The sequence below is a fragment of the Muntiacus reevesi genome, chromosome 5 (assembly GCF_963930625.1).
Source record: "Muntiacus reevesi chromosome 5, mMunRee1.1, whole genome shotgun sequence".
NCBI classification, from domain to species: Eukaryota; Metazoa; Chordata; class Mammalia; order Artiodactyla; family Cervidae; genus Muntiacus; species Muntiacus reevesi.
The window spans coordinates 89,826,791-89,840,384 of record NC_089253.1 but is presented as its reverse complement, the minus strand read 5'-3'; the positions used below and the strand labels follow the sequence as shown (position 1 = coordinate 89,840,384).

The window sequence follows — 13,594 nt, the reverse complement described above, 5'->3', positions numbered from 1 at the left end:
CAGCCCCTCCTTGTCTGCCCGGAATTGCTCCCTCTCTCTCGGGGATTGCCCGTCTGCAAGGGCTGGAGCTATGTGTTCTAAAGGAACCACCGCTTGCTGCCCCTGGGAAGGGTGCGGCTGGAACGCAGGCCCTCACTCACCCTGGTTGATGGACTCACCCTGGTCGATGGAGTGCTGGGGCAGCTGGCTGAGCTGGCTGTTGACCACCCCCGCGTAGGTGCGAAGGAACTCCTCCTCGCTGGCCGTCAGCTGCAAGGACGAGAGAGCTGGGTGAGGGGTGGCTCGCACCCGCCCCGGAGGCACCTGCTCAGACCGGCTTCATCCCCAACGGGTGCCTCCTTCTCTGCTCCCCAGGCCTCTATTCTTGAGATGTGACCTTTCCATCCCAGGGTGAGACTCTGAACCTCCTGCTCCCACCCCTGAAGCTTGGCCCATGGGAGCCACAGGGCTTGCCACTATGGATTAGATCCGGCACTGGGATTCCAGCATAGGGCAGGCCAGGCTCGGAGGGCCCCCCTGCCCTCTCAGGCAATGTCCTGCCCCCCTGGAAAAGAAGGCTCTTGGGAGAGGGGAAGGAAGGAAGGTCAGGGCCTTTAGAAAACCTCACCCGCCTGGCCCAAGCTTAGCACAGGGGGTGGGAAGACTGCCCTGCAGGGCCGGCAGGACTGGACTTGCTGGTGTCTGTGTCCGGGAGCCTGAATTGGCCACAGCCTAACCAGAGCCCCCACAAGCCCCTCCCCAGACAATGGCTGCGGAGGGCGGCTGTGGCCCTCTGGCTGCCTTCGTCGGGCGCCCTCCCCGGGGGCCCTGCTGCCTGACGCCCCGCAGGCACTCACGTTGGAGCCCATCTTCCTCAGCATGAGCAGCACTCGGACCTTCTGCTGAATGTACATCTCCTCCGGACTCTTCCCGGGGGCCCCCTCGCGGTTCATCCCCTGGCCAGCTCTGGGGACTGCTGCGGAGTGAGGAGAAGCATGGGGGCGGGGGACAGTGTCAGGACGACACAGACCCGCACACGGGCAGGAGGTGTCAGGCAGCCCACGATGCCTCACAGGCTCGTTTCTGAGAGCCCGGCGTGGAGGCGAGCTGCCGGTCCCTCCCTCACCCCTGCTGGCCCAACAGCCAGCCCGAGCAGCTACCCACCCCCCACTCCTCGCAGCAGGCGCTGGTGGCCAGTCCCTTCTGTGTGTGGAGCTGCTGGGCCCCCAGGGGCTGAGCTGACCCAGACTCCTGGCCAGCATCACCTTCCAGTCGCCCCCTCAGCTAGGCTCCTGCTACGACGAGCCCAGGCGATGTGCTGCACAAAACCCCAAGTATCCCCAGCTCTCAAAGCAGGCAGCTTCCATGAGGAGCAACGTGACACGATCGAGGCAGCTGACTGGGGCCTGTAGCTGGAGAAGCCGTGGGATCAGTACCCAGCCCCCAGACACCAAGACAGCTCCCTCTGCACAAGTCCCTGACGTTCGAGAGGCCGGCTCCCGGGCCGGGCTCCAAGGAATCCCTCGATGGGGACGGCGAGCCCGGGGCTGCGGGCACAGACACCCGCCTGGGCTCGCGGTTGCCACCCTCGCCAGCCCACCCACCTGTCACAGGGTGGCTCCTGCGAGCGGCAGTGCGTCCAGGTGCGGTGGGGACCCGACCTGCAGCGGCGAGGTCCCGGGAGAGACGTCCCGGGGTTTCCTCCCTCCAGGAGGAGCCAGTGGGGAGGAAGCCGGGCGTGGAGGGGTTTGGGTTACACACTTGTAACTCCTGGATGAGTCAGAAATAACGCAGCAGCTGGTGGGGGTGGAGCCTCCGCGGCCCTGGTGCCAAGGAGCTGCGCTCGCAGGACCGAGGGAGCCGGGTTGGGGCCAAGGACACTCCTCACACGGTCCATCCCTCAGGGGCCGGCAAGCTCAGGAAAGGCCGAGTCTCCCGGGTGAAAGGTGGGCTCAGAAATGCACCAGAGCCCTGGGCAGCAGCCTCCCTGGAGGCGCCTGTCAAAGCTAACAGGGGCTCCTGCCCTGAAGCCCGTACAACAGGGCAAAATGCAAAATGTGTTCACGGCAGCCTTGCGCTCGATGCAGTGCGTTACAGGGCCTTCCTGCCACCACCAAAACCCACGCTTCTCTTCCATTGTGTGCCCCCCTGCCACCTCCGGGCTCAGAAAAGGGCCCAATTCACAACTGGTAATGGGGAAGGAGTGAGCTGCCTCCAGAAAGACCTTGACTGAGAGGTGGCTGGCCATCCACCGGGGCGTCCCCGGGGCCAGCTGCACAGTCCTAACTTCCCAGCACAGCTGAGCGGGAGGGCTTGGCTCCTCTACCTGCTGACCCGTTCGCGCCTCCTTCCACTCCCCCACCCCACACAAGTAGCCAGAATGATCATTTTAACAAACCAGAACAGATGAAATTTCTCCTCACTTCAGTCTACCCCAGGATACATTTCATGTCCTTGCTGGGACCCTGCAGGCCAGCCCTGCCTCCTTGCCCCCACTCTTCCCCCTTCTCCCCTCACCTCTGCCTCCCCGCCTGTGTCCTGGACCTGCCTCAAGGCTCCTCCCCCACCAGCCTCTGCCCGGGGGTCTCCAGGTCTCGCTTAGAGGGCTTCCTGGGGAGCCTTTCCTGACTGTGATCCAAGCAGGTGGTGCACCCCTGCCCAGGCCCTCCTGTCCAGCTGCCCCGTCTCGTCCTGCTTTCTGAGGGCACCTGCTGGGTGCTCGATGACTGTGTCTCTGCACCCGCTGGGGGATTGAGGCCATAGGTGCTTCACTCACCCATTCCTCCCATAGCCCAAGCCCGGGTGGCAGAAGGGACAGTTCTGACAGTCTGTGGGGTCTGGGCTCTGGGCTCCCCCCTCCACCCCATGCAACAATATCCACATCACCTAGAGTCAAATTTGTTTTTGTTGTTCAATCGCTAAGTCATGTCTGACTCTTTGCGACCCCATGGACTGCAGTACACCAGGCTCCCCTGTCCTTCACTGTCTCCTGGAGTTAGCTCAGATTCATATCTATCTAGTGAGATGCCAGTCAACCATCTCATCCTCTGTTGACCCCTTCTCCTTTTGCCTTCAATCTTCCTAGGGTCGAATGCAAATCTCTAATCCAGTCTCCATAACCAAACTCAGCTTTCCCAAAGACTCTCATTCCCGAGTAACTTGTCTGCCTTGGGCTGTCGAGCTCTCCAAGGACACTAAAATGCTCCATGAAGCCTCCGCACTGGGAGTGGGGGCTTCCGGGGATAAAAGCCTTCTGATTCTGTCCTGTGGCCAAAGGCTGATGGTCAGTTGGCTGTCTTCTTACGGAAGAGAAGGGAATGGCCTCTAGGTGTCGCCACACACAAAGAACCAGAGCTCCAGTGCTGTCCGCCCTCAATCCCCAACACAAGCCCCCAAGGGCCTTTCTGGTTCAAGCCACCCTAGTGATGGCTTGAACTCTGTGACTTCCTGCTGTCACAGACCACCCTCAGTCCCCCCAGAGCAAGCTCTGTCCCCCCGTTTAGGGGCCAGCTCCATCCAGCCAAGGACACGTCATCCCAGGACCTTGGGATGCTCGCTTCACAAACGTCCAGAGTCCCTTCCTCATTGTCTTTTCCTGATCAGCCAGGCTTCCTCCAGCAGAGGTGTTTCCCAGGACCTTGGGATGCTCGCTTCACAAACGTCCAGAGTCCCTTCCTCATTGTCTTTTCCTGATCAGCCAGGCTTCCTCCAGGAGAGGTGTGAGAACTCGGAACCAAAAGGAGAGAGAGAGAGAGAGAGAGAGAGAGTGTGTGTGTGTGTGTGTGTGTGTGTGTGTGTGTGTGTGTGTGTGTGTGTGTGTGTGTGTGTGTGTGTGTGTAAACGCGTGAAAAATCATTTTGTTATTGCCAGGCTTCCTCCAGGAGAGGTGTGAGAACTCGGAACCAAAAGGAGAGAGAGAGAGAGAGAGAGTGTGTGTGTGTGTGTGTGTGTGTGTGTGTGTGTGTGTGTGTGTGTGTGTGTAAACGCGTGAAAAATCATTTTGTTATTGCCAGGCTTCCTCCAGGAGAGGTGTGAGAACTCGGAACCAAAAGGAGAGAGAGAGAGAGAGAGAGAGAGAGTGTGTGTGTGTGTGTGTGTGTGTGTGTGTGTGTGTGTGTGTGTGTGTGTGTGTGTGTGTAAACGCGTGAAAAATCATTTTGTTATTGCCAGGCTTCCTCCAGGAGAGGTGTGAGAACTCGGAACCAAAAGGAGAGAGAGAGAGAGAGAGTGTGTGTGTGTGTGTGTGTGTGTGTGTGTGTGTGTGTGTGTGTGTGTGTAAACGCGTGAAAAATCATTTTGTTATTGCCAGGCTTCCTCCAGGAGAGGTGTGAGAACTCGGAACCAAAAGGAGAGAGAGAGAGAGTGTGTGTGTGTGTGTGTGTGTGTGTGTGTGTGTGTGTGTGTGTGTGTGTAAACGCGTGAAAAATCATTTTGTTATTGCCAGGCTTCCTCCAGGAGAGGTGTGAGAACTCGGAACCAAAAGGAGAGAGAGAGAGAGTGTGTGTGTGTGTGTGTGTGTGTGTGTGTGTGTGTGTGTGTAAACGCGTGAAAAATCATTTTGTTATTGCCAGGCTTCCTCCAGGAGAGGTGTGAGAACTCGGAACCAAAAGGAGAGAGAGAGAGAGAGAGAGTGTGTGTGTGTGTGTGTGTGTGTGTGTGTGTGTGTGTGTGTGTGTAAACGCGTGAAAAATCATTTTGTTATTGCCAGGCTTCCTCCAGGAGAGGTGTGAGAACTCGGAACCAAAAGGAGAGAGAGAGAGAGAGAGAGTGTGTGTGTGTGTGTGTGTGTGTGTGTGTGTGTGTGTGTGTAAACGCGTGAAAAATCATTTTGTTATTGCCAGGCTTCCTCCAGGAGAGGTGTGAGAACTCGGAACCAAAAGGAGAGAGAGAGAGAGTGTGTGTGTGTGTGTGTGTGTGTGTGTGTGTGTGTGTGTGTGTGTAAACGCGTGAAAAATCATTTTGTTATTGCCAGGCTTCCTCCAGGAGAGGTCTGATCAGCCAGGCTTCCTCCAGGAGAGGTGTGAGAACTCGGAACCAAAAGGAGAGTGTGTGTGTGTGTGTGTGTGTGTGTGTGTAAACGCGTGAAAAATCATTTTGTTATTGCCAGGCTTCCTCCAGGAGAGGTCTGATCAGCCAGGCTTCCTCCAGGAGAGGTGTGAGAACTCGGAACCAAAAGGAGAGTGTGTGTGTGTGTGTGTGTGTGTGTGTGTGTGTGTGTGTGTGTGTGTGTGTAAACGCGTGAAAAATCATTTTGTTATTGCCAGGCTTCCTCCAGGAGAGGTGTGAGAACTCGGAACCAAAAGGACTGTGTGTGTGTGTGTGTGTGTGTGTGTGTGTAAACGCGTGAAAAATCATTTTGTTATTGCTGTTTAGTCACTAAGTCCTGTCCAGGCTTCCTCCAGGAGAGGTGTGAGAACTCGGAACCAAAAGGACTGTGTGTGTGTGTGTGTGTGTGTGTGTGTGTGTGTGTGTAAACGTGTGAAAAATCATTTTGTTATTGCTGTTTAGTCACTAAGTCCTGTCCAGGCTTCCTCCAGGAGAGGTGTGAGAACTCGGAACCAAAAGGACTGTGTGTGTGTGTGTGTGTGTGTGTGTGTGTGTGTGTGTGTGTGTAAACGTGTGAAAAATCATTTTGTTATTGCTGTTTAGTCACTAAGTCCTGTCCAGCTCTTGAGATCCCATGGACTGTAGCTTGCCAGGTTCCTCTGTCCATGGAATTCTCCTGGCAAAAATACTGGAGTGGGTTGCCATTCCCCTCTCCAGGGGATCTTCCCCAACCAAGGAGTGAAACCAGAGTCTCCTGCATTGGCAGGCAGATTCTTTAGTGCTGAGCCACCTGGAAAACCATTTTATATTGGGTCTATTTCACAGAATCTTGCTCCTTCCAATAACCCTACCCTTGGTGTTCTGTACTCACTGCCCCCAAATACTTCCTTACACTCACTACCCGCCACTCACTACCCACTACACTCACTGCCCTCAAGGATCCCCTGCCACACACTCGCTGTGATAACCAGGGGGCCTTACACACCCAGCCCTGGGCCTGGGGTGTCCCTGGTACCTGAATGGCTCTTTGGGGCCGGGTCATGCCCCCATGATGCTTTCCTGGCAGAGACTGGTTCTTAAACTGTCTTTCCTTGGGGAAGACCCCTGCCATTCCTGAGAATTCTGGTCTTCTAGGATTCTTTGAGCTCCAGCTAGAGCTGACTCTGCGCTGCTGCCTGACAGAGGGAACACCCAGGGCTGGATCAGGGCAGATGGTTGCATAAGCACACCTTCCCGCCCTCCACACTCCAATCCTGATGGACGGGAACATCAGGACTGATTTATAATCCCGTCCTAAACAGAATCTGCATCCAGGGCGCCAATGTGTGGGAGAAAACTTGAAGAGAATAAATCACAATTAACCCAAACGACACCAACCTTTCAGTCGCTACTATGCTCTGAGGTCATTACAGAGTGTTTGGGTTTGGTGCCTATGCAAGTGAACATGCTATTAAGTTTTCATCACAATTGTGACAGACATCAGATTAACTTCGCTAGAGAATTCTTACTTTTCCCTGCAGGGATCAAGAACTGGTCTCCGTTGAAGCGTGTTTAAATGACATAAGCCCAAACTACAGTGAATTTGGACACGTTAATCATTTATTCGGTCCTCAGCTGTGAGACCCACTTCTCAATTGTGTTCTCCGGGTGATGCCGGAAACATTCCACCGCTTGAGATGGGGGCGCATCTGTCCTGCACCCTAAGAAAATCCTTGCATGTTAACTGCCCAGAGAGGGAGACCTGCTCCCTCTCTGAAGACAGAATATTCTGGAGGCTCACCAGGGAAAGGCATACATGAGCCAAAAAAACAGAAAATGGATAGAAACGGGCAGCTTTCAAGTACTCAAACAAAAGGTGAGGCAAGGGGAGAGGTTGTGGCTGAGTGGATGACAGGCCACTGATGTCAGGGGTCATGGGGAAAGTGGGCATGGTTCCAGAAAATCACATCTGCTTGGGACACACACAATTCAGAGAAATTGAGGTCTGTACATTCACTGAGACATGCAGACATGTCCACAAGTCCCCCAAACATGCCATACACACACTGCTGTTGGTTCTGAGCCCTCATCTCTGCTGAAGGAAGACTGGTCAGTGAAAGACAGTGAGGAAGGGGTTCCCAACCACTGGGAAGGATTCACTTCATTGTATAGCAGAAACTAATATGACATTGTAAAGCAGTTACATCTCCCTCCCCAACAAACAAAGTGACAAAAGTGGCTCATGGCCTGGGAGGAGGCGCTGCTTCTCGGAGCCATGGAGGTCATCTGTGAGACACCACACTCCCGCCCAGAGATTAGAGGGACCCACTCTGTGCATGTGAGCCCCAGCTCGGAAGCAGTTGCCCTCAGAGTGGAAGACTCAGGAGGCAGTGCAGCAAAGACCCGGGGAAGGGGATGTGTGGCCATCAGACCCAATTGATCAATGGCTCTGAAAGCTGGCTTCCCCATGACAAACACAATCCCCTGTCCTCATTTTTACCAATAAACGTGAAGCTGATGCTGTTTAACACCCACACTTACATAAACTGGAATATACATTTATACCGAGGGTGGTCTAGCACCTGCTTGTATTATAAACACTGAATAACTGCAGACTGGGCCAGACAGCAGTAGGGGCCTGTAGATACACAAGCTACCTCTGCCCCATGGATCCTGACACTTGCCTCTTGTTTTGTCCATTAAAAAAATTCTGCTATATTTTACATGCTCATGTTTCAAAATTTATTCTTACAACTGTACAGTATCTAGGTTGCATGAAAATACAACACCATATAATGGTGTGCTTCATGGAGCTTATATAAAATATTAATTCAGACTACACACATCTTAACAACATAAAAGACATCAACAAAAGCACAAAATGCACCGCACCCAGCTGAAGCCATGAGCATCATTACGGACAATGAAGAAAGGACATGAGACGTGCCTATTTCACAGTCAGCCCAGGAGCTGGTACCCAAGGCAGGATCCTCCCCAGCACTGATCTATGGCCAGGTTACCAGACGTCCCGCCCATGGAGTTCTTACCTGCTTCTGGAAATCAACTTGAGGCAAACAGATGCTCAACTGTGACAGGTGGGCCGTGGCCAGGGAGAAATAGGAATATGCTGCCCTGTGGAAACACAGAAAACGGGTCATGGGAGGGGCTGAAGGAGTCCACACCCCGTGCTGAGGGATCCAGACTGGCTGGCGGGAAGCTCATGGCGATGGGCCCTGCGCCGCGGTCTGGAAATACCTGTGTGTCTGGCCAGCCCAGGAACTTGCACCAGCACCTCTGGGATAAGCTGCTGACTGTAGCTATGCGCTCCTGTCATTTCCGGCCAAAGCAGGTCACCACACACCCTTCTCCCCTGGGGTTAGTCACCAGGCCGACTGGGAGCCATGCTGGGAGATGGCGGAGACCTGAGTGAATCACTCCTGCCAGCTGATGGGCAAGTCCTGCACCTGCCCGAGAAGGTGTCCCACCCACCTGACAATGCAACCAGCCAGGCTCAGGTACCTCGGCGCCCCACCCATTTTGTGCTTAGACGTGCGTGGGGTTTCTGTGCCTGGGGAATACCTACAGTTGTATATGGAAAAATAAATTCTCTCTCTCCTTCTCTCACACACAGAGACACAGATATGCACACGTATACTCTACAGTTACAGATAATTTAGAGCCTGTTAGCCTGGCCACATGTCTGCTGGCCCTAAACAGGAATCAGAGAACATTTTCTTTTCTTCTTCTGCCTCCCATACACAACCTCATGGATTGGGTCCTTTGCAGGTTAACCAGGCAGGAGCAAGGCTGTGGACAGCGGGCAGAAGCACAGGGTGAAGCCGGCAGGGGCACCCAAGTCTTGCCCGCCTGTCCCCTCTTCACTGTGGTGCGTGGGCTTCCACCTGGACTTCAGGCTTTCAGCCCACGGTAAGGACAGATGTCTCTGGATAATTGAGAAACCTATTCTAAGAAACCGGGGGAGCTCTGCAACCCATCTGTCTTCAGCTATCTCTGCCAAGAAAGCTACTCACATACCCGAGAGGCTGAGGAATACGTGTTTTCCAGAGAAAGTGAGATTTCAGAAGCCTCCATTATAGGTAGGCGCTGCTTTGACCCTGGGTCTCTGGTCTGCAGAGCCCTTCAACCAGTGCAGAGGGCCCTGGGAGGGAAGAGCGGTCACCAGCCACGGCTACCTCTTCCACCCTCAGCCTGCTGCTGCTGCTAAGTCACTTCAGTCGTGTTTGATTCTGGGTGACCCCATAGACGACAGCCCACCAGGCTCCTCTGTCCCTGGGATTCTCCAGGCAAGAATATTGGAGTGGGTTGCCATTTCCTTCTCCAATGCATGCATGCATGGTAAGTCGCTTCAGTCATGTCCGACTCTGTGCAACCCCATAGATGGCAGCCCACCAGGCTCTTCTGTCCACAGGATTCTCCAGGCAAGAATATTGAAATAGGGTGCCATTTCCTTCTCCACCCTTAGCCTACCCTTCGGGAAAGACATTTATAGCAATTAATTGCTCTTTTACTCCTCTAGACATCAAAGTTCCGAAATACCAAAGCTCCCTGGAGAAATTTCTACCCAAGTCCTCACATTCTTTCAAAAGATGAAAAGAGACAACCTTCTTCCACTTCTGAGGGGCCTTAATTTCTCCAGCTATCACAACAGCCAATTAGTCCCCTACTGTCTACCGGGGTCAGACTGTCTAAAGTGCAGAGAGGAACCTGGGATTCATGACTTGAAGGAGAGGGCATCTGAGGGATGCAGGGGCTCCTGGTGGGACCATGCAGGGACTCACCCTGGCTGACCCATTTGCCACCTGATGATCAGGTCAATGTCCCCAGTTTACAGAGGAGGAAACTGAGGCTTAAGGCTGCCAGGGCCCCAGGGCCAGTGGAGACAGTGAGCATGCCCTGGAGCTGGAATCTATTTCCAGTTCAGTTCTGTCCCTGGTCAACCAAGCAACCTGAGGTCGGTCATTGCCTACTAGGCCCTGCATTTTGCCACTGGTCAAGAGGAAATCAGGACCTCTGCCACGTCTTCCCTTGGTGGAGGCAAGGAGATTGGGGCAGGCTTCATGAGTGAGAGGTCGGGCACCAGCACAGGGCCAGGCACTCACAAGGGCCCCACTCCTGGTTTAATGCTCTCCTGTCGCTGTCTTGAAATTCTGAATATTTTTCTAAACAAGGGACCCTCTACCAAGCCCCACAAACTATCTAGCTGGTCCACAATGAGGGAGAGGATGTCAAGTGCTCTCAAACTGCCGAGGGCCCCGTAACCTTAAGTAGACATGATGTGGACTCCAGAAGGAATTACTAAAGGAAAACTTCTCTAGGTGGCCACAGCCTCACGTCAGGTGAGGGAGCAGGAGATACAAAGGACACTAAGCCTTCCTTCCAGAAGGTACCTGAATGGCTGAGGAAACCACTCTGCACAAGTCAAATAAAACAACACAAATCATAGGTAACAATGAACCAAAAAGATAGGTCAGGTTAAAACAGAACACTTCCAAGAGTGCCAACTATATGTAAGGTGCCATGCCAAGCACCTCCCACTGAGCAGCTCAGAGGCGAGAGGAAAAAACTCAGGGCCTAACCCAGTGTAAGTGGCAGAGTAAAGGAGTGTGCCAGGCTCAGTGACAACACAGAGGAAGGGGACAGCTCCCAGCTGAAGACCCTGAAGCTGTGTCTTGAAGGATGAATAGGAGTTTGCCGGTAGAGAATATGGGGATGGGCATTGCAGGCACAGGGAACTGACATTCTCTGAACAAACAATTATTGAGCATCTGTTTATTATATGCCAGGCCCCCTGGGTTGGGCATTGAGGACACACAGGTGAGCATGTGCTAGTCTGTTTGTGATGATGGCATCTAGTGAGCATGGGAGAGAGGCATGAATCAAGTCACACCCAGGTAAACAAAGCTCGCAGACACCCAGATCAATGAGGGGGGAGTGGCGTGGGGAGTGCAAGGACAGGCAGCTGGATATCTGACCTTGCCCTGGGGCAGGCAACCCTCGCGGGTGACTTCTGAGCTATTACCGAGGGTGAGAAGATGTGCTGTCTTGTGTGTGTGTCACACCCCCATACACACACACACACACAAGTGAAGGTCTTGAAACAGGAAGGGGCTAGGCCTTTGGGAAAACTCAGGAAAAAGATGTGGCTGAGGCCTGGGAGGCAAGTGAAGGGGCTTGGGGGTGCTGGACCATACCTGAGGGCGGAGAAGAGGTTCACGCAGGGGAGTCAGGTAAGCCTGAGACCCCTGTGGCCGAGCTGTGGAGGAAAGATGGGGTGGGGCTGGGGGGTGGTCCCTGTTGGGCGAGGTGAGGGCCGGGCCTCAGGCTGCGGTGTGAGGATGGGAGGGCCCAGGACGCTTTGGCAGGTGGAACTGTGGGCCAGTGGCAGCAACAGAGCCTGGGGCAGCTGCAAGAGGGGATGTGGGAAGGCCTGACGTGCCAGCTTCCAGTCTGCTGTCAACGGCCCTGAGGACAGGCTGAGCAGCCAGGGCTGGGCTCCAGGGTTCACGGGGAAGCTCTGCAAGCACAACAGACTCACACTTCAGAGGAAGTTGGTACCACCATGCACATCTCCAAGGTGTTCTGGAGAGAGTCAGAATGTGGGAACTGACCAGATCTGGGAAACATCAGGGGCACTGCTGGGAGATGCTGTACTGGATGGGGTGGGGGTGGGGGGCAGCACTCTGGGAAGAAGGAATGACGCGAGTAACCGCAAAGAACTGACTTCCTGGCCAGTCAAGTGGCCTTGATGAATGCATTCATTCATTCAAACCATCAACAAGCACACTGAGCGCTTACTGGGCCCTGAGATGTTGTGCTGTGCTGCGCTTGGTCGCTCAGTCACGTCCGACTCTTTGTGATCCCGCAGACTGTAGCCCGCTAGGCTCCTCTGTCCGTGGGGATTCTCCAGGCAAGAATACTGGAGTGGGTTGCCATGTCCTCCTCCAGGGGATCTTCCCAACCCAGGGATTGAACTCAGTCTCCTGCATTGCAGGCGGATTCTTTACTGTCTGAGCCACCTTACGGCAGTGCAAACATAGTCAAAAGTCCCCATGTACATTCTAGGGAGGGGGAAGAACAGACAAAACAAAACAGAAAGGAATCAATGGGTAAATAACCTAGTGTGGAGGAAGGAGATGGGTGCTACCGTAAAGAAACTGAGCTGGAGGAGGGGAACAGGAGTGTGGGGTGGTTGGGTGAGGGGGTGAGCTGAGGGAAGCTCAGGGAAGCTGGACCTAAGCTGGACCAGGGCTTTGGTCCAGGAGGGATGAAAGCCCAGGGAGGAGGGGGAGGGGACTGGATCACAGGAAGGATAAACTGGAGGTTGGGGGAGATAGGACCTCCTTCCGCCCTCCACGTGCTGCCCAGAATCCTTGGTTTCTCAGCCTCAGCACTGCCAACGCTGGACTGGATAACGCTTCATTGTGGGGACTGACCTGCACGTGGCAGAGTATTTAGCAGCATCCTGTGCTCTGTCCGCCCAAAGCACCTGCCCCTGGGCTGTGACAACCCAGGGTGTCTCCAGACTTTGCCCTGTGTTCCTAAGGGTAACCAGCACCCCCAGGTGAGAACACTGCTTGAAAGGAACAGCTGACACACATTCTGACTCGCTGTGGCCGGGCACTGTTCTGAGCCCTCATGTCAAACATCCCTAGGAGGTTTTATTATATCAATGAGGATACCAGTCTCTCCTCACCCAGCTAGTAGGCCCTAGTCTATTGTGGGGCGGGATTCAAACCCAGACTATCCAAGCCCCGACCCCTCTGCTACACTGCTTTCCAGCACACAAGTCAGTGGACAGAGGTGCGCTCAGAGCCAGTGGAGGGAGGCAGACCTGGGCCTCAGCCTCGGCTGTGAGTCCCAGTCAGGGCGGCACTTCTGGCCCCTCAGCGACATTTAAAACTGGGGCACCAGAGAGAACTTCCGCAAACTCCACTCTCAGTAATTAAACTGCAGCCTCTCGGACTTGAGGGCCTCGTGAGCAGCTGCCTTAATTAATCAATTCCACATCTCCACCTCCTCAACCCGGAGCCAGGCTTGGCATCCTGGAACCGCACTCCACCGGCAGGCGTGAGACAGGTGTGAGGATGGCTCCTCAGATCAGGAGTTTGCAGGACACAGCAGCAGTCTTAGGAGATAAACTCGGGATGAGGAATTAGTCCTGAGGTCACCAACCCAAATGCCAACCTGCTCCCAAGCTCCTTCCTGCTGTGTCAGGCCAGGCAAGCTTGCAGAACAACAGTGATAATTACTGTGGTTGCTAGAGCGTTCACGGGGGCCGCGCAGTGTCAAGGCCTGTTTACCACACTGAGTCCTCAGGACAAGCCTGCACGTTAGGAATTATTCCCTTTTTATAAATGAGACAACCAAGGCTCAGAGAAGGCAAGGAACCTGCTCAGGGCTACGGAGTTAATACATGACAAGCCTGGAGAAAAGTTAATATGGAGTATTTATTAGATATTAGTATTGTATCAACATTATATGTGTTGAGTGCAATGACTACATTGTAGTCACACTGTAAAATATCCTGGTTCTTAAGAGATACAGGCTGAAGTGTATAAGGGTGAAATGT

At 54.0% G+C, this 13,594-nt stretch overlaps 1 protein-coding gene across 2 annotated transcripts in view; it reads right to left on the bottom strand.

Moving 5' to 3' along the window:
* CTNNBIP1 (catenin beta interacting protein 1) overlaps positions 1–13,594 on the bottom strand; it is a 48,571-nt gene that overhangs the window by 16,738 nt on the left and 18,239 nt on the right. The window contains exons 2-4 of one of the 2 annotated variants that reach the window (XM_065936813.1): positions 8,052–8,136; positions 837–955; positions 159–249 (exon numbers count right to left, since the gene is read on the bottom strand). In XM_065936813.1, the coding sequence (XP_065792885.1) occupies positions 159–249; positions 837–932 (187 nt within the window). In that variant the 5' untranslated portion in view covers positions 933–955; positions 8,052–8,136. Of the gene's footprint in view, positions 1–158; positions 250–836; positions 956–1,583; positions 1,739–8,051; positions 8,137–13,594 lie in introns of those variants that run through there. The other variant, XM_065936814.1, reaches the window with a different exon arrangement.